The sequence below is a fragment of the Gekko japonicus genome, unplaced genomic scaffold (genome assembly GCF_001447785.1).
Source record: "Gekko japonicus isolate JY-2015 unplaced genomic scaffold, Gekko_japonicus_V1.1 scaffold228, whole genome shotgun sequence".
In the NCBI taxonomy this organism is placed as follows: domain Eukaryota; kingdom Metazoa; phylum Chordata; class Lepidosauria; order Squamata; family Gekkonidae; genus Gekko; species Gekko japonicus.
The window spans coordinates 792651-813415 of NW_015163609.1; the positions used below are offsets into that span (position 1 = coordinate 792651).

The 20765-nt window shown below is 43.9% G+C and overlaps 1 protein-coding gene across 4 annotated transcripts in view; it reads right to left on the reverse strand.

Annotated features, from left to right (window-relative positions):
* Positions 1-20765, reverse strand: part of ZC3H11A (zinc finger CCCH-type containing 11A) — a 41397-nt gene that overhangs the window by 3940 nt on the left and 16692 nt on the right. For all 4 annotated transcript variants that reach the window (XM_015407327.1, XM_015407328.1, XM_015407329.1 and 1 more), the window contains 9 exons: positions 18119-18235; positions 14882-14962; positions 13355-13456; positions 11997-12059; positions 11380-11475; positions 10806-10871; positions 9946-10389; positions 9042-9118; positions 147-465 (listed from right to left, as the gene is read on the reverse strand). In XM_015407327.1, the coding sequence (XP_015262813.1) occupies positions 147-465; positions 9042-9118; positions 9946-10389; positions 10806-10871; positions 11380-11475; positions 11997-12059; positions 13355-13456; positions 14882-14962; positions 18119-18235 (1365 nt within the window). The remainder of the gene's footprint in view (positions 1-146; positions 466-9041; positions 9119-9945; positions 10390-10805; positions 10872-11379; positions 11476-11996; positions 12060-13354; positions 13457-14881; positions 14963-18118; positions 18236-20765) is intronic.

Here is a 20765-nt window from a genome sequence, read left to right on the forward strand (position 1 = left end):
GCACAGCTCTTTCCATGAAGAGTTTAAAGCTTAAAAAATATGAACCATCTAGACTTTAGTACTTAAAAATGCTTCTTTCTACCTCTTAGGAAAGCCAGCCTCCTTTTTTTACTCCAGTTACTGTAAAAAAAAAAAAGGCTGTTTACCTTTAGCTCTGTGTTCCATAGGGTGAGTGGAAAGGCCCAAATCTTCTGGTCCCGCATCGTCTGGCATTGCTTCCTGGGACCTCACCGACAATTTCTTTGTGACGGGACGGATTTTTTCTTTTGTCACTGGGGACTCCAGACTCGTAGTCACCGGGGCCTTCCCTGCTGCTTGTTCTTCCCCGGTAGGTGGTACGGTCACTTGTTCCTCAAGGGGGTTCCTCTCCTGTTGCTGTTTTATCCGTTGCTTTTCCTTCCTTATCTCTTCTAAGCTCTTCACATAGACCTTAGAATGTGAATTGCTGGCACTGCAATCCAAAGGCTAGTTGGAAATCAGAGGAATAAAGGGTGAGAAAAGGTCCCCAATGAACATGAACGTTCTCCTCCGCTTGCAGGTTCTTATAATGGGAGCCAGACTTATTATCTTTACTCTAGAATTACTCTGCATCTGCAGAAACTATGAAGAGACAGCACTTGATGTCCCTTGATCAGAGCAAGAGTTAACTGGGTGGAAGCGTAACGATACACAATGTGGCTTCAACTGAATAGACTGATAACCATTAACTGTGGAGGCCTGAATTCAAAGAGGCTTAATAAATCTGATAGTACAGAACAAAATATCACAAGAAACATATATAACTATGTAAATAACATTTAGTGCACATTTTGAAATAGGAAATACACACTGCAAGACGCTGAACTACTTCCCATGTTGTCTAGCCCAGTGTAGTGTCGCAGGACAAGGGTTTCCAAATTTATTTGCCTTTTACATCCACCATGGCACACTCCTAGGCTGGAGTAATGGACGCTAGCGGGTTCCAAAACGCTCTGCGGGATCCGATACCCCTTGGTGAGTTGTTGGATGAGCTAGTGAAGGATTGGCATAACCAAGTCTCCAAAGTCATCCACGAAATCACTCCCCAGCACCCTCTCTACCCTCGTGCCAAAGTAGTCCCATGGTATACCCCGGAGCTACTGAGGATGAAACTAGAGCTGAGACTGCTAGAGCGAGTATGGCGGTGTGCTCATGACAAAGCTGCAAAAGCACTTTATAGGACGTTTGTGAAAGCCTAGGAGATAGCAGTGAAGGCTGCTAAGAAGAATTTCTACGCAGCCTCCATTGTGTCTGCAAGCCCTCACCCAGCCCGACTGTTTAGGACAATCCAGTCTTTAAATTCTTTGCCACAAGGCAAGCAAAATGATAAGGAATTGGCTATTGGCTGTGAAGCATTTGCAAGCTGTTCTGTAGACAAAATCTTGTCACTCCAACAGAACATCCTGGCCAGTTGATAGTAAGAGGACTGGAAGCCCCTTGTCCGTCTTCGGGTCCATTTTTGGACCATTTCAGTCAGCTCTCCCAGGAACAGGTAGACAAGATCCTGGCAGCTGTAAAGCCCACCACTTGCCTCCTCAACCTGTGCCTATATTGGTTGGTCACGGCTTACGGAGATGGTATTCAGGTTCCCCTGGGGGATATAATCCATCTATCCCTGTCTTCTGGGATATTCCCAGTGGGTTTGAAAGAGGCAGTGGTGCGTCTGCTCTTTAAACAGCCATCAACAGACCCTATTGGTCCTTTGCCAACTACCGCCCAGTATCGAATCCACTGTTTCTGGGCAAGGTGGTTGAGAGAGCGGTGGATGAGTAGCTTCAAGTCTTCTTGGATGACATCTCTATCCTGGATCTATTCCAGTACAGCTTCCGCCCTGGCCACAGGGTGGAGACCATGTTGGTAGCCCTCACAGATTACCTCTAGAGACACCTGGATCGAGGCAGGTCGGCACTGCTGTTGCTTCTTAATCTCACGGCAGCGTTTGACATGGTCAATTACGACCCTCTGACCCACCACCTCACCAATACTGGGATACAACAGACTGCTTTACAATGGCTTTCCCCCTTCCTCCATGGTCAGGGACAGAGTGTGGCACTTGGAGAGAGGTTGTATCTACAATACCCACTGGAATGCAGCGTACTGCAGGGGGTCATCTTCTCTTCAATGCTGTTTAACATCTATAAGCACCCCCTTGCCCAGCTGGTCTGGGGGTTTGGGCTGGGTTGTCACCAGTATGCTGATAACACCCAACTGTTGATGGACAGTCTGTTGATGGACAGTCTCAGCCCCAGATGTTTTGGACAGGGCATTAGGGGCCATGGCTGGTTACAGCAGAGCTGGCTGAAACTAAATACAATGAAGATGGAGGTCCTGCCCCTGAGTCATGGGGGACTGGGATTGGAAATCCCACTCCCAATGCTTGGTGGGGTGCCACTGGCACCAGCAGCAAAGGTGAGGAGCCTGGGGGTGATTCTGGATGCCTCACTTTCCATGGGGGCCCAAGGTCACCACCGTTGCCAGGTCAGTCTTTTATCATCTTCGCCTGGTCAGGCAACTGGTTTCCTATCTCTTATCCGGGGACTTAGCTACTGTGATCCATGCAAGGGTCACTTCCAGGCTGGATTACTGCAATTCGCTCTACGTGGGGCTGCCCTTAAATCTGACCTGGAAATTGCAGCTAGTGCAAAATGCCATGGTGCACATGGCTGACAGCAATGCTGGTGTGGGTGCGAATTCAGTCAATGCTGCGCCAGTTGCACTGGTGCCAAATTAAATACCAGATCTGATTTAAGATTATGGTATTAACCTTCAAAACCCTATGTGGACAGGAACCAGCATATCTACGGGACCATCGCTCCCTGTATATGCCCCATAGAGCCTTGTGCTCTGCAGACCAACATCTCCCAGTAGTCCCCAGTCCGAAAGATGTCCGCTTCGCCTCAACCATAGCCAGGGCCTTTTCTGCCCTGGCCCCCACCTGATGGAACACACTCCCACCTGAGATCAGGGCCTTCAGGAATCTATCATAGTTCTGCAGGACCTGCAAAATAGAGCTGTTCTGCCAGGCCTTCTGCCAGGGGGAGGACATCCAATCATGCCGGCCTCCCCTGTACACAATCTTTGTCACTGTGTTTCGTCCCAAATGATCCTGCTAAAAGACTGCCAAACGTAAGAAGCATCTGAATTCTCTGTCTTGTTGCCATTGTTGCTATCACCTGTTCATTTTAAACTTATCTAGTTTTTATGTTTAATGTTTTTAATGGTTGTTAACTTATATATTGTAACCTGCCCTGAGCCTGCTTGCCGGATAAGGCGGGATATAAATCAAATTAAATAAATAAATAAAAACATACCTGTACCACAAATACAGCCCAATGACATGTCAAGTAGCATACCATGGTATGTCAAAATATTAACAGATTTTAGACTTCAGCTAATGAGGTCTAAACAAAGTCAATAAGATAAGAAATGCAGCTCTGTGGAGCTCTGTTGTCACCATTCCTGATGTAAATTTTAAAGCAAGGGCCATTTAATACCTTTTTGCAGGACCAACCAAAATAACACAGTATGCAAGCTTTCAACTTCTTCGGAACTTTTGATTAGGCTGGATGTTGAAAATACAAGGGGAAGAGGAAGAAAAAAATGTCTCGGGCCATGATCTTAAGTTCTTACCCTGTAAGCATCCTGCGTGGAAAGGTGAGAGATACACCAACTTAAAATGTCCTTTCAGGACACTCTGAAATTGATAGTGTTGGTCTGGTGTGGATAGCTCCATTGCATCCGCTAGCTCTCGCCTGACAATTGTTTAGGGTAATAAGGTCGCTAACTTCTCTCACAGAAAAATCTCAAACTTCTCTCACAGAAAAATTCAGCTATTAGCTGTGAGGATTATACAAGCTTTTTTGCGGATAAAGTCTTGTTGCTCCGCCAGGATCTGCCAGCCAATATTGATACAGTATGGAAACTGGAGGTCCCTTGGCCGTCTTCTGGTCCATTATTACACCAATTCAGCCAGCTCTTGCGGGCTGAGGTCAAGAGGATCCTCAATGCTGTGAAGCCCACCACTTGCCTCTTTGACCTGTGCCCATCATCACAGGTAAAAGCTAGTGGTGATGGAACGCGAGCTCCCCTGGTGGATACTGTAAATCTATCCCTGAATTCAGGGGTCTTCCCAGGGAGAATAAAAGAAGCAGTGGTTAGACTGCTCTTTTAAAAGCCACCTTTAGATCCTAATGATCTATCCAACTACTGCCTGGTATCAAACTTACCGTTCCTGGGTAAGGTAGTTGAGAGAGCAGTAGCGGAGCAGGTTCAGAGTTTCCTGGATGACACTTCGGCCCTCAACTCCTTCCAATCCGGGTTCTGCCCTCACCACGAGGAGACAGCACCAGTCGCTCTCTCAGAGGACCTGTGCAGACAGCTGGATTGAGGTGAGTCAGCACTGCTGCTTCTACTTGACTTGCAAGCAGTATTTGACACGGTCAATCATGACCTGTTGACTCACCACCTTGCTGATGTGGGGATTCAGGGGACAGCCTAACAGTGGTTTGTCTCCTTCTTCCAAGATCGAGTACAGAGGGTGGCGCTAGGGGAGAGGGTCTCACCAGGATACCCTTTAGTGTGTGGTGTCCCGCAGGGGCAATCCTCCCCCCAGTGTTATTCAGGCCCATAGCCAGAAATTTCTGGGTGCTGGGGCAGGGGAGCGGGGAAATTAATTAACAGTAACCTAATTAGAGGTCTTAGCATTTTGCCCAGGTCTTCCTCTTTTGGACAGCCCCCTGTCCCTCATCGCCCTCTGCAACTACTCTGCAAGCTTTCTCCACTTGCAACATTAATTAGGGGTCTCAGTATTTTGCCCAGGTCTTCCTCTTTTGAACAGCCCCGTCCCTCATCGCCCTCTGCAGCTACTCTGCAAGCTTTCTCCACTTGCAACACAGGAGCAATGAGTGAATCAGCAGGGGAGGGTGGGGGGGGGGAAGGAAGCCAATTCTGCATTTGCTACATCCCAGCCACACTGAGATTCTTCGACTCACTGCTGAGAAGAGCCCAATGCTTTGGCTGACTGAATCCAAGCACACCCTCCCAAGGCTCGCCCAGTGGAGTGCACGGCAGGCAACCTAAGAGTTTACTCAATCAGGGTGTTCTTCCCCCTTCCCCCGGGCATGGGAGGGAAGTCTTTGGAAGCAGGATCTGGCTCCTCCAAAGCCAGGGCTGGGTGGAGGGACAGACGGGGTAGAAGAAGGCGCAGGACCAGCTAATCACGGGCAGGGTGCACTGTTCTCCTGCAGGTCAGCCAAGCGAGTTTAGTCACACCAGCTGCTGGCGTAGGGCGGACGGAGCAGGTGAGGCAGGTCACAGGGTGTCAGTAAGCAAGTCAGGAGAAGACTGAACTGGCTGGCTAATGGGAGGGCGATTCAGGAAGAGGAGTCTGTCAGACAGAGAAGGTGGGCGCACCGGCCAGCTAGAGAGGGCGAGCACAAATCACATGGCTAGAGAATGTGGTAGACTGGCCAGCTGGAGCCTGGAAGAGAAGAAGGCAGTGCAGGCAGGATTGGGTTCGAAGAGTTTGAAGAGTTTTGTGGGCTGTGGCATGTAATTAAAGGGGCATGGCTCCAAGATGCCCCACCATAGCTACGGGCTATTTAACATCTTTATGCACCCCCTCACCCAGCTGACATAGAGTTTTCGGCTTGGGTATCATCAGTATGCTTATGACACCCAGCTGTATCTGTTGATGGGCGGCCAGCCAAATGCAGCCCCAGAGATTTTGGACAGGGGTCTGGAGACCGTGGTTAGTTGGTTAAAGTGGCTGAAATTAAATCCGTCAAAGATGGCGGTCCTGTGGCTGGTCTAGGGAGATGCAGGACTGAGGTGCCGACTCCTGGCTCTTGACAGTGTGCCATTAACACCCAGATCAACCGTCAGGAGCCTGGGTGTGATCCTGGATGCCTCCTTGTCATTGGAGGCCCAGGTTACAAATGTACAAACTGGCATTCTACCATCTGTGCCAGGTTAAACGGTTGGTTCCTTTCCTGTCTCCCTCTGACTTAGCCACAGTGATCCATGCAACTGTCACCTCCAGGTTGGATTACTGTTACTCGCTCGATGCAGGGCTACCCTTGAGATTAACCTGGAAAGTACAACTGGTCCAGAATGCAGCTGCACAGGTGCTTACTGGGACACCCTTTAGAGCGCATATTCAACCAGTGCTCTACCAGCTGCATTGATTCCAGACTGAAGACCGGATCAGGTTCAAGGTTTTGGTGTTTACCTTCAAAAGCCCTACATGGTCTGGAATCAGCATACCTTTGGGACCGCCTCTCCTGATATACCCCCAAAGAGCATCCAGCTGTCCTCCAGCCTGGTGGAACACTCTTCCAACTGAGATCCAGGCCCTGCAGGATCTGATAACAGTTCCGCAGGGCCTGTAAAACAGAGTTGTTCTGCTGGGCCTACAGTTGAGGACAGTGATGGGTTCCATCTTTGATCATCCTCCTCCTCTCTCCCCCTCTTCTTCCTTCTGTTGTTGTTCAGTCGCACAGTCAAGTCTAACTCCTCGCGACCCCATGGACCTTATCACGCCTGGCCCTCCTGTCTTCCGTCGTGCTCCGGAGTTTGCTTAATAACACTGTCTAACCATCTCATCCTTTGTTGTCCCCTTCTTCTTTGACCTTCAAACTTTCCCAGCAGCAGGGTCTTCTCCAGTAGGTGCTCCCTTCTCATTTGGTGGCCAAGGTATTTGAGCTTCAGCTTCAGTATCTGGCCTTCCAGGGAACAGTCAGGGTTGATTTCTTTTAGGATTGATTTGATCTACTTGCAGTCCAGGGGACTCTCAAGGCGCTCGGCCTTCCTTATAGTCCAACTCTCGCAGCCATACATGACTACTGGGAATACCATTGTTTTGACCATAAGGACTTTTGTTGGCTGGGTGATGTCTCTACTTTTTATTATGCTGTCAAGGTTTGCCATCGCTTTCCTCCCAAGGAGCAGGCGTCTTTTAATTTCATGGCTGCAGTCACCGTCTGCAATGATCTTGGATCCCAGGAACGTGAAGTCTGACACTGCTTCCATGACTTCCCCTTCTATTTGTCAAGGAGTGATGGGGCCGGATGCCATGATCTTAGTTTTTTTGATGTTGCGTTTCAAGCCAACCTTTGCGCTCTCCTCTTTCATCCTGAGCAATAGGCTCTTTAGGTGCTCTTCACATTCTGCCATTAGAGTGGTATCGTCTGCATATCCAAGGTTGTTCATGTTTTTCCCAGCAATCTTAATTCCAGCTTCTGAATCATCCAGGCTGGCATTTCACATGATGTACTCTGCATATAAATTAAATAAGCAAGGGGACAATATACATCCTTGTCTTCCTCCTTTTCCTATGCTAAACCAATCAGTTGTTCCATATCCAGTTCTTTTCCTATGCTGAACCAATCAGTTGTTCCGTATCCGGTTCTAACTGTCGCTTCTTGGCCCTTATACAGGTTTCTCAAGAGACATGTGAGGTGGTCTGGTACTCCCATCTCTTTAAGGACCTGCCATAGTTTGTTGTGATCCACACAGTCAAAGGCTTTAGCATAGTCAATGAAGCAGAAGTAGATATTTTTCTGGTACTCTCTTGCTTTCTCCATAATCCAGCGAATGTTGGCAATATGATCTCTCGTTCCTCTACCTCTTCGAAACCCAGCTTGTACTTCTGGTAGTTCTCTATCCACGTACTGTTGAAGCCTAGCTTGTAGGATCTTGAGCATGACCTTGCTAGCGTGTGATATGAGTGCAATTGTGCGATAGTTTGAACATTCCTTGGCATTGCCCTTCTTTGGGATTGGAATGTATACTGACCTTTTGCAATCCTGTGGCCACTGTTGTGTTTTCCAAATTTGCTGGCAAATTGAGTGCAGCACTTTAACAGCATCATCTTTTAAGACTTTGAATAGCTCAGCTGGGATACCATCACCTCCACTAGCTTTGTTGTTAGTAATGCTTTCTAAGGCCCATTTAACTTCACATTCCAGGATGTCTGGCTCGAGGTCAGTGATTATACCGTCATGGTTGTCAAGGACATCGAGGTCTTTCTTGTATAGTTCTTCTGTGTATTCTTGCCATCTTTTCCTAATCTCTTCTGCTTCTGTTAGGTCCCTACCGTTTTTGTCCTTTATCATGGCCAGCTTTGCATGGAACGCTCCCTTGATTTCTCCAACTTTCTTGAAGAGATCTCTAGTCCTTCCCATTCTATTGTTTTCCTCTATTACTTTGCACTGTTCATTCAGGAAGGCCTCCTTATCTCTCCTTGCTGTTCTCTGGAAATCTGCATTCAGTTGGGTAAATCTTTCCTTTTCGCCTTTGCCTTTCGCTTTCCTTCTTTCCTCTGCTATTTGTAAAGCCTTACTTTCATATAAAACAGATTATACATCACTCCCCCTGAGTTTTAAGCCATCTTTTAATTATGTGCTGGTTTATAATATGTATTTTATTATATATTATTCAATTTTTTAAATCAATGATATTTCCTGCTCTGAGCCTAAACACAGGGAGAGCAGGATACAAATCTGATAAATCAAATCAATCAAATCAAAACAGTGCTCGTTCCATCCTTAGCCTTCTGGGATTAAGCAGCAAAAAATTGGAAGCATCCAACTGAAAACACAAAAATCAGCAATTTCATTCCAGAAGGCCATAGGTTCAACCAGACACCAGCACCATTTAAACTCAGCACACCTGTACAGCTTTGCACATAGAATTCTTACAGGATGAGACCTTAAGGATCATGTCCCAAGACATCCTTTTTCTTCCCCCACTCCTTCCAGCCTAAGGAAGAGTTCTGGAGAACCTGAAAGCTTACAGATGGTTCTATTATTCTGGTTGGTCCCAATAAAAAATATTGCATGGCTTTTACTTTGGATTTTGCTTTAGACCTTTAGACTAATGGAATTACTACCTTCCCCTTTAGACTTAGATACTGAATAGTGCTTTCTAGGATGCTAGGTATTCTAGAAAGTGAACAAATAGCCTTACCAAGGCCCCTGTTTCTAATATGCAGAATGCCTTATGGGGTGTAATGGAAGACTTACCTTTGCAGGGGCATCTGCTAAGGACGTTCTGGTAGAGGTCTTCAGCTCCAGAAGCTTCTTTTCTTCCCTTCCAGGGGCTGTTAAACACATTATTGTTAATTCTAAGTGAAGAATCAGTTCTGCCAATGACTGCCGGTTTGCAGTCTACACCATCAGAGCAGAACCACTACACTCTGTTGTCTACTGTCTTTGATTACAACAATGTAATCTAACAGCCACAGTTCACAAAGGTCTACGTATCAGAGCAAGGGCAACTTCTTGCAGTGCTCAAGTAACCTGACCTTTCTCCACCACTTGTGGGCCAGGCTGTACGTCACTTGTTTATTCCCAGCATAAACATACTGGACAACAAACTTGTCCTCCCCAGTTTATGCGATATCACATTCTTAAGTGGACAAGCCATTTCAGCAGCAAGTCTCTAGAGCCCAGCAAATCCCTCGGTACTTCCAGAGTTGAGTCCTCTGCCCTTGAAAATGCTGAACGCTGCCCTGTAGCCTTGCTGGGGGTGGAGAGGAATTAAAAACTGATAGGGTTGACTGATACTGCCCACTGAGCAGTTAACGACCTAACTCCTATTCACCCATTCAAATGCCCCTCAACCTGCACATTAGCATTGTGAAGGGAAAAATGGGACTGGGAACATTGTATTGTCCTCCTAACATCTTGTTTGACCACTAGAATGAGAAAGGAAGGGAAAACAGCAATGGGTAAGTTTGTCTGTCTCCACCCTTGGCACCCCCAGCACTGCAAGCATGACATTCCTATATCCTAATTTGCAATAACCCAGAAGGAAGGTTATCTTTGTGCCTGTCCTTCTACACCATCACTGGCTTCAACAAAGAAATTGATCACAGGATGAATATTCAAAAGTAAAAAGCTGCCAGATAAGGCATGTAGGCTCTACCTGTTGGCTTTGTAATGCAGAGCAATCTTTTCCCAGAGACGTTTTCCCCACTCTGCTGCATGCGGAGAGCCTTCTCTTGCTTAATTTCTTCCAGTGTTTTGATGCGCACCTCATTGAAGTCCTTGGCTTTGCCAGAAGACTCCTCCAGTTTTCTTCTATGGGATACAACTGAAACCAGAGAGCCCTGCTTCTGAGACTCACTGTCAGGCTTTGGTTTGCCAAGGCTCTCTTTTTCAGCTTTTATCCTCTCCTCTTCCAATTGTCGCTGCTTCTTCTCAGCCAAGATTTCAGAAAAGGTTTTGATCCTGATCGGAGGGGAGGATTTTGACACTGGATTGGGATCATCTGTTGTACAAGAAACTTCACCCTTGGGTGGAATTTCTCCTTTTCTTTGGTTGGTTTTCTCCAAGCGAATCTCTTCAAGTGTTTTCACATGAATTTCATCTGCACCATCAGGGAAGGGAAAAAACCTCTCACTTTAGGAAACCATCTTTTTTTAAAAAAATCATAATCCTTTACTATTATACCTTTATATTGCTCCATAAATGGGACATCACCCAGGTAATTAAATAATCTTTTGCTTATATGCCAATATAATCCTAAAGGGGTTTGTGTCTCTCAAATTTGGTAATGCCATGTACAGGTCATACTGCAACCCTTGGCCGATTTCTGTATACTGAAGCAGACTTTCAGTCAGAATGTTGAAAGCATATAACAACTGCTGAGTACAAGATTTCTAATACAAGCAAGCACAGAAGCTTAAAAGCAAAATGTTAAAGTAGAAAGACTGAGTCTCCTATGACTAATCCACCTGCAAAAAATACTGAGAAAGTGGACTTTAGGGTATTAAAAAAAAATACCTGATTCCATATTGTTCTGCTCAGCTGGTAAGCCTAGCCTCTCTTTGAGAGATCTGGGAACTTGTACTGCATAAAGAAAAAGTAAAGAAAACAGTCTTCTATTTTGTTATTTACCGGAAGAACCATGAATGAATGCAAGGTATCCATTACTCTCTATCTTACTTTTGTCACCCATCTCCATAACGTTTTCTCCAGCATGCTTTAGTACTTGCAAATTTTCAGGTTTTAATTTGAAAGATCTATGTGAAAGCATCTATTTATGCTTGAATATAAGCATTTGCTTGAAATGCAAAATTTGGAGTTGTTTTACTATAGAACCAGGGCTTTGTCAAACCCAAAATAGTAACTGGACTAATATTTTTAAACAGCTTCTCTTGAAGCAGATGTTCTATGTTACAAGAAAAACTAGAATGACAGAGAACAGGTTTCTAGCTCTATCACATGTGTGCTGGTGTGTGTTCTTTTTTTAAAGTAGGTGATTTAAAAACAAAAAAAGAACTTCTTATATCTCAGTACAAACATCTCTCTATAACTGTAATACATGGAATGCATATTACTAATGAAACAGGCATACCTCTCTTTGGTGTTTTCTCAGCATTGCCTAAAGAGTCTATTTTTTTCCCCAGTCTTTCAACAAGGCTGCGTTTTAAGGGAAGACCACTCTCGGCAACTTAGGGTGGAAAGAAAACCAGTAGTTTATTTCCATGGGTTTTTAGTTATTTATTAAAATATTTATACCCCACCTTTCCCTTGAGGATCAAAGCAGCTTACAGTTCCAAAAACTAAACATGCAAAATAGGCAAAAACCCAAATTATGAAAAAAAAACACCACACCAGCTAAAAAGACCAGCTTCTTCTGCTGTGAACTGGTACTCCTTTTCACTTATATAAGTGACCCTTTGGATCAAATAAGGGCTTTGAAATGCAAGCAGAAGATTAATGGGATATAAACTGAAACAGACTTGATCTTATGAAACCTCTCTACTAAAATATCAATTGTAATAAAAACCCTCCCTGCCAAACATTCTACTTGGTCCCATAAACAGCACAGGCTTTTTGTGGTTTAAAAATACAAGACAAAAATGACTACATTATAAGAACTTGTGCAGCTACAAAAAAAGGAAAAAGATTTGGCATGCTAAGATTTTTGTACAATAGCAGAGGGCAACAGGGCCCTTTTTCTCTTCTCACCTATAGGAGTTTTCCGTTTTCCTAGTCTCTCTGCAAGAGTCAACCGAATACGAGGCTCCTCTCCTGAAAACAAACAAAGAGTGAGATGCAAGTAGCTAACTATTTTTTAAAGGGGGGGAATCTCATACAGATAGTAGCCCAGATAATTTGCACAAAGCCCAACTTATTAAACTATAAACAAATGATAATTAGTACTGGATCAATAGGCTGCACAGAGTTTCGGGCTGGGTTTCACCAGTATGCTGATGACACCCAGCTATATCAGCTGATGGACAGCCAAGCCAGATGCTGCCTCAGGAAGCCTGGCTGAAGGGTTGGGGCCGTGGTGAGGTGCCTGAAGCAGAGTCAGCTGAAACTGAATCAGTTTAAGATGGAGGTTCTCTAGCTGGGTGGGGGAGACTCAGGTTTGCGGTGCCATCTCCCAGCTCTTGACCATGTGCCTTGAACAATAGCACAGATAGTCGGGAGTCTGGGCATGGTCCTGGATGCCTCCCTGTCAATGGAGGCTCAGGTCACAAATGTTGCCATTCTTCCAACTACGCCAGGTCAGGCAACTTGCCTCCTACCTGTCTTGTTCCAACCTAGCCACAGTAATCCACACAATGGTCACCTCTAGGTTTGATTACTGTAACTCGCCCTACACTGGGCTGCCCTTGAAACTGATCCAGATTTTACAGCTTGGCCAGAACACAGCAGCCCAGATCCTTATGGGGACACCAACAACTACATATATACAACCTATGCTTCGCCAGTTGCACTGGCTCCAAGTTGGGTACTGGGTCAGGTTCAAGGTTTTGTTCTTGACTTGATCAGGGACCAACGTACCAACAGGACCACCTCTCCCAGTATGTCCCTGAACAGCAGCACTATGCTCAAGTGACCAACATCTATTGCAAGTCCCTGCAAGAGAGGATCAGCTGGCACCTGGGCTAGGGCTGGCTCGCAGTATAGCTGTCACCTGAATAAAAGCCCAAAAACAAATCAGCTTTTTGGGGGCTCAGCTATATTGGTAGCAGAATACAGATCTCTTATCTGTATTTGGCAGAATTAATACCCCAAAAATACCAATGAGGTATTTTTCGGGTACTTATTCGACTCAGTTTATACCGAGTGCACACCCCTAACACAGAACTCAGTGTTCTGTGTTATATAAAGGTCTCTTTGAGCCCCTTGTATTTGGAGAGGTGGTGAGGTGCTCTGTCTGTTGAATAACATGTGCTACTCTGAGAATGTGCTTCTCCAGGAATACATCAGTCCAGTTTGCAACATACCAACAGAAGAGTTATCAGTTCACTAATAAACTATGGGGAGCAAGTACACCTGAAAAAGAATTATACTAATAAGCACTGCAGAGTTACCTTGCTTTGTAGATAATGTCACTGTTCTGACCACAGTTCGTACATTTTCCTTCTGTGGGCCTGGGAGAGTCTGGGCTTGGAGAGCAACTTCAGGGGGGTTGTCTGATCAGAGCAGAACAAAGCTATATTAAGTTCCATTATTTATTACTATTTAGCATTTCTATAGTGCTCTTCTGAGCGCTTGAAGAAATCCATATACATTTTACTCTATTCTTATCCCACCTTTCCTTCAAAAAACCTCAAGGCTATGTACATGATTCTCTTCATATCTTCCGTGTAACAACCTTGTGATTAGTTCAAAGTCATCCAGCAAGATTACAGGCAGGTAAGGAGTATGAACCCTTAATTCTATGGTCCCCATCTAAAACAACAACACTTGAACCATTATACTATACTGGCTCTAATAATCCTTATATCTTTATAGTAATCTATAAGGTAGGGATTCTTCAGATGACTTTTCTAAGGTGGACTTAGTATGAGCTTGGAAAGCCCTCCTCAGCCACAAACTCGCTCTTAGTTTCAACACATGTTATTTATTTAAAATATTTTAAGCCATATAAAGATGCTTAAGGTACCTCAAAGCAAAAATCATCAAAATGTTTTTTTAATCCAGTATTAAAAGCGTTAAAAGACATTTAAAACCTCATATTATTAAGAACAGGTCAGTTGCTGTAACACAAAGGAACTAGGTAAAACTCACCATTGATGTTGCATGACTACATAAAGGAATATACACCAACCTGAAAATCCTACATTCCTGTAAGCAATGGTGAAGGAACCTCCCTGTAATGCTGATACAATGTCCCAGTCTGAAAGGCTGTTGACATGCTCCAGCCTAGTACTAATTTGATGCGAAGCAATCTGTAGGACTAAGCCATCAATTACTTGTAAGTTTAAGTGATTTACACAAAAGTTGCAGAAGCAACCTTAGAAACTAAGCTTTTGACTCAGCTGCGCACAGAATTGGTCAGAACTGGTGAATTAAGAGACTTGGACACTACATGATCAGACTGTGTTTCATTACATTATCTTGGCTTATAAATTTTTATTTTTAAATTCCCTTAGTTATAAGGGAAAAGCAATGCCTTTAGAACTTGAAAGGTTGCAAAGCAACCCATCAAAATATCAGCATGCTCCACTGAAGACCAGACAAAAAAAGGGGCTGTGGGACACCATCCAAACATTCAACTGAAACATCCATGCTTCTCACCAAAAGCTGATGAGCATAATTGCACATATACTTGGACTTATGGAGTCATTTGACTTAACATTTTGGGAAATTAAATCTCAACATCCATACTCCTTTCACAGATCTACACACAAGTTGGTACCCAAACTGGATCTCCATTCTGTTCCACAAAAGGTAAATTACTATGAAATCACATTTTTCTGCCCTTCATACTTTTCCCAGCTGTTGCATTCCAATACAAAATAGCAAGAATGTTGGCATCTAGGCATGAGGAAACCTTACTGCTTAAGGCCAGAAGTCTTAAAATGCATGGGAAAAGGATAGAAAAACCAACTCACCGCCTTGCTTCTTTGACTTTTCTTTCAGCTTTTTTGACTTGAGTTCTTCAAGAGTTTTGATTCCAAAATTTAAACTATCATCTGAAAAAAACACAAGTTTGAATGACAGATATGGACCAATGGCCAGAGATTTTACATTCAGTATCCCCTCTACAACTGGGTGGGGTCCAGCTGCGCCACTAGAGATTTGACTGGCTGTGCTAATTAAATTGTTGGTTTCATTCGCTCTCACTCCTCTTTCCCGTTATATATTTTTTTAATTAATCCTCGTCTTCCCTGCACTTGAGCTTCCTCTCTGTATAAGGCTTGGCTTCTTGTGGCAGCCATTAGGGATGGGCATGAATCAGCTTATGAACTTAAGTTCGTGATGAACTTTGGTCAGTTTGTTGTTCATGTGTTCATGCCTGTGAACATGCGAACTGCCACAAACTTCCATGAACTTTGATGCAGTTCTTGGTGGTTCATGAAGAGCAGAAACAAGGGTTTAAATGGCTCTGAGCCATTTAAACCCCAGCTTCTTGCTGTTCACAAAAAACAGCTGTTAGGTTTAAATATATTCAAGCCATTTAAACCCTCAATTTAATCCTCCGCCGCCCCCCAAGGCAGGGAGCAGATCTGGAGGATTTAAATGGCTCTGAGCCAGCAAAAATCTGGAAGTGAAATGCCTCCGGGGGGCACGTCACACTACCTTAGCAGGCAAGATCAAACAGATAGTGTTAAAACACTGGCACCTGCTTAGGGATGTACCAGGATGTACTGAAAAGCCTAAAATTGGCTTTAGAAGGACAGCAAATCTAGGCAAGATATTAATTAAAATAGATGCACATAAAGTTTACAAAAGGGACATGAGTATAAAAGGCCATTACAAATGACATAAATATGCCTGTTCATCATCCAAACATATATCTAATCAAAAGTGTATGCCAAAATATTATGTAGGGGCAACTACGAGAACATTAAGAACTAGAATTACTGAACACAAAAGTAAAATTAGAAATAAAAACTTTGATGCACCTTTAATAGACCATTGTGTCAGATGCAATCACACAGAAAATAATTTTGTGTTTAAAGATTGGAGAAAATACAAGGGAACCCATACAGCAGAAATACAACTCAAGACACATTATCAAACTTCATGGCCAAGAAAACAATTCAGCCTTGGCCTCCTATATCCCAACTCAATACTTTGCCTACTACATATCACAGGTTAATGCTCTCACATTAGCAGTGGGACAGTTTGCTTTCACTAGCAGCACAATCTAGAATTGCCACCAATGCCACTCATCGGGCCGGGCATATGCTCGACTTGATCTTCGCAGCGGGGGTTACAGTGGACTGGATCACTGCTTTGGCAGTGCCATGGTCGGAACATCATGCCCTGAAGGCCCATGTGAATGTTTCACCCCGACCCTGTTTGGGCGGAGAGTGTATTTTGGCTCGCCTGTGGAACCCAATGGACCCTCAGTGGCCTCAGATGGCTCTGCGGGATCCTAGGCCCCCTGGTGGCTCGTTAGATGAGCTAGTCGAGGACTGGCATGGTCAACTCTTGGCAGCCATCAAAGAGATCGCTCCTCGATGCCCTCTGCACCCTCGCTCACCAAAAAGCTGCGGCTGATGAAATGAGGGCTCAGATGACTAGAGAGATGGTGGCGGCGCGCTTGCAACGAAGCAACAAGAGCATCCTATAGGACGTTAATGAGATCCTATGAGATGGCTGTCAAAGCCGCGAAGAGAGAGTTCTACGAAGCCGCGGTTGCGTCTGCTTGCTCACGCCCAGCACAATTGTTTAGAACTATTCGGTCGTTAACTGAGCTGCCACAGGGCAGACCAAATGCTAGGGAATTGGGACATTGGCTGTGAGGCTTTTGCAAGCCATTTTGCAGATAAAGTCCTGTTGCTCTGCCGCAATCTCCCTGCCACAGTTGAGACAGTGAGTGCTCGAGGTCCCATGCACGTCTTCTGGTTCTGTTCTGGATTATTTCAGTCCACTCAGCCTTGAGGAAGTCGAGACTGCTCTCAACGGTATGCTCAACCACGTGCAGCCTTGATCTGTGCCCTTCATGCCTTATAAAAGCTGACCGTGAGGGGTTGCAAGGTTCCCTCAGGGATATTATCAACAAGGAGCCGCCACTGACGAATGTGTCACCGGAACATCTCACAACCCTTATGACACACCGTTGGATACTGCCTTCCACCATTGGATTGTATACTGAATGCCACCATCACCTGTATTGTTCTTATTAGCACTTTATGATGTTTATGTAAATTTTATTGTATTTATCTTTTTATTGCATTTTAATGTCTGTACGCCGCCTTGAGCCAGTTTGTCTGGCAAGACAGGATATAAATTGAAATAAATAAATATAATGCAATAGTATCATTAGCCCTGTAGGCATGACCTCCTGGGTTCATCTCTCTGTGAACAGACCAAGTAATATGCTTGGTGGGTTTGGGTTTACCTCTTCTCAGGAACACTTGCAAAGTAAAAATTTAAATAACCCCAAAACACATTAATTTGTGTACAAAGCACTGTCTTTGGTGTGCTGATTTGCTACTTCTCATTTTCATCATCATATACTGAACGGTGGAAATTGCACAGGAAGCCTGACAACACCTACAGAAGAACGAAGGTTTTATTTTCCCTAGCATCGATTAAGGTTTAGAGGAAATAATTCTTGAAAGCAAATAACTAGAGAAAAGGGAATTAAGTTAAACAAATCCATTAATATTTTGTCCACTGATTATAATACTCATAATGGCAATGCCACTTATCTGGTCATAATTCCTCTGTTCTGGTGACATTAAAAAAAAAAATTACAAGTTTTAGGAATTTTTTTTTTAGTGCTGGAGGAAGCAGATATAAGACAGGTTCTTGGTAAGCAGGAAGGAGCAAGGAAAGGTGAGGGTATGGGAACTGCTAGAAGCAGGAAAGGGGGAATTGGTGTGGGGAGTGGGACAGAAGGAAAAGTGAGGTACCCCCTGGCAAGGTACCTCTTTCTCTGCTGAGATCCTGGAAAGCTGCTGTCAGAGTAAATCATACTGAGTTAGACGGACCAGTATATTTTTTCCTGTTCTTAAATCTTCCAACAATAGAAATAAGCGCATGCAAGCAAGTCAACATTAGCAGTACATCATCATCTCAAAAGTAAAAAATTGTGGACATTCACTAAGATGTGGTATGGTTTGTTACAAGAATACTGAAATTCACATTTAAAGCACGCTAATTCCTCTCTTTACCTTTTTTTGCGCTAACCGCTGATTTCCGAGTGGAAACTACTCGTAATCCATTATGAGTCTCTGCATTGGTTTGCTGAACAGGCATTTTAGAGTCATCACCTTCTTCAGATAACTGATCTGAAAGGAACAACACATCAACACATCTAATCCCATGTTTACTCAGTAATACTCTTAATTAAAAGTGACATACTTCCACACACAACTACATAGGATTACAGTCTTAAATTTCATCTGGATTTTCTCACCTCCTTGATATTGGAAAACCTGGTGGTATACTTCTGAATAAATAATGATATTTCTAAACAATCCTGCATATGTAATGCTGGCCACACAGTCATGAATAGGTTCTAGCTAGCTGTAGTATGAATAAAATGCAGTGACTATAGAGCTCTGCTTTTTGTAACTGTACTGTCATATTTCATAAAATAGGCTGCATCCTGGATGTGATCTAATTAGAATAAATATGCCGCTGTCTTGCTGAGGGAGAAGGAAACAGACAAGGTCTTTCTCATCTTCCTTTAAGGTATTGGTTTTGAGGGGACCTTCGGGAGCAGAGTACACATGGTGGGGTGGGAAGCAACAGAAGAAGAGAGCTCAAGAAGTTGGAACCACATCATGAATGAATACTGGAAATGAAATTAAGGCAATCTGAGTATGCTCTCTCTAAAACATTTGGATTGCTCAAAGGCTTAATTTGATAGACCTGAAAATACAGTGCAACTTGCTAAGGAATAGAATCAGATTTAATCTCTTTTGATTACAGGGTTGCCACTAAAATTTTATTTTTCATTTCCCTGACCAACATTTGTCAATTTCCCTGACCACCATTCTAATATAACCACAAGTTAAAAAATGAATAGGTCGTGTTGCATTAATGCAAGGCTTAATGAAACATTCTACTCTACAACTACACAAGTCTCAACTGCAAAAATATTTGTCAAAGTAAGAGATTTAACATCAGTTTCTTTCAACATTAACTGCAGCAACATCTGTTTTGCAATTGCACCAAAAATTACACCAAGATGCAAACTTCAATTCAAGTAACTCTGAATGCTAACAAACGACATAACATTTTAGCTTAGGGTTGCCAAGTCAAAATTTCGCCGGAGCGGAGGATTCCCCGCTGGCGGCTGTAGCGTGCGCGCACACCGCACGCACGTCACCTGGAAGTGATGTGCCGACGCCGGGCACGCTGGGGGCGGAGCCACAACCATCCGAGGGAAAACCATAGTTTTCCCTCAGATTTCCCCGCCCCCCAGGGGGACTTGGCAAGCTTATTTTAGTTAGTTTTAAAGGTACACTAAAAATTATATAAATGTTCTATCTAAAATGGTTTCTCTGAAGCCACATTACGAAACTTATACTTTTGAAATGGCAGTAATAATCTAGTTAGAAATTAGAATACAAGTAATCTCTTTTTAAAGGATGAAGAGTTAAGATATAAAACTAACACTTCTATAGGCTTCCCTTTTTATTTTGTAACTCTTTTTGTTTCTCATCAATTGTTTCTCTTCCATTTGCCACAAGATCATGCTCTTGCAGCGGCAGGTCAAAAATCCACTGCTCTTTCTTCTGAATTTCTTCTTGTTGCTTATGGTGTTTAGCCTCCAAGTGTTCTGTATAGTGTGCATGAGCTGCAACAGATTCCTCTCAATTACAACAGATTCAAGTCCTCCACAGTTTAGTTTCTTTCAACAGCTTCTTTGCTGCAAAGCCAATGTCAACCTTGCTTCTGTCAAGCAAGTTCAGACAAATTCATGTCAATTGTTAACTGGGAACCAGAAGACATGTTTTGCAGCGTTTCCAATTTTATGCAACGACTCATTAGCTTCTTGATTAGCTTACAAAGTTCTTCATCCAAAAAAGGTGCCAATGGTTTTGGTTCTGAAACCTTTGTAGAAAAGGCTCACAATCTCCAGCAATCGCTTTAATGAAAGCCATTTTGCACTTCATGAGTTGATCTTGCATTGCAGCTTTTATACAAATTGCAGGTTTACTGTGGGGGAGTTTTGCTTCTTCCACATACTTCTTGATGTTGTCAAAAACAGTCATAGCTCTGTCAAGGCACTTAACATTCTCCAACCACCTAGTGGAGCAAACTTCAGGAGAAATAGTGTGCTTCCAGTCATAGCAGTGTATGATTCCCTCCTAGCTGGGGAATCTTTGAACAGATAATACAAGTTTCGCAAGACTGAATTCAGGTCCTATTTCACTACTTGCAATCCTGTTTTAAAAGACCCATGCAGAACATGAAGGCTACAGGTTCCAAAGTCAATCAATTCTTTTCCTTCTTCTTTACAGTCAAGGTTGGTTTTAATTTCTTCTTTTATTTTTCTCATAAGAACATAAGAGACGCCAATGTTGGATCAGGCCAAAGGCCCATCTAGTCCAACACTCTGTCACACAGTGGCCAAAATTACCAGGCGCCATCAGGAGGTCCACCAGTGGGGCCAGGACATTAGAAGCCCTCCCACTGTTGCCCCCCCCCCAAGCACCAAGAAGACAGAGCATCACTTGCCCCAGAGCCCCTATCTATACCTCGTGGCTAATAGCCACTGATGGACCTCTGCTCCATATGCCTATCTAATTCCCTTTTGAAGCTGTCCATGCTTGTAGCCGCCACCACTTCCTGTGGCAGTGAATTCCA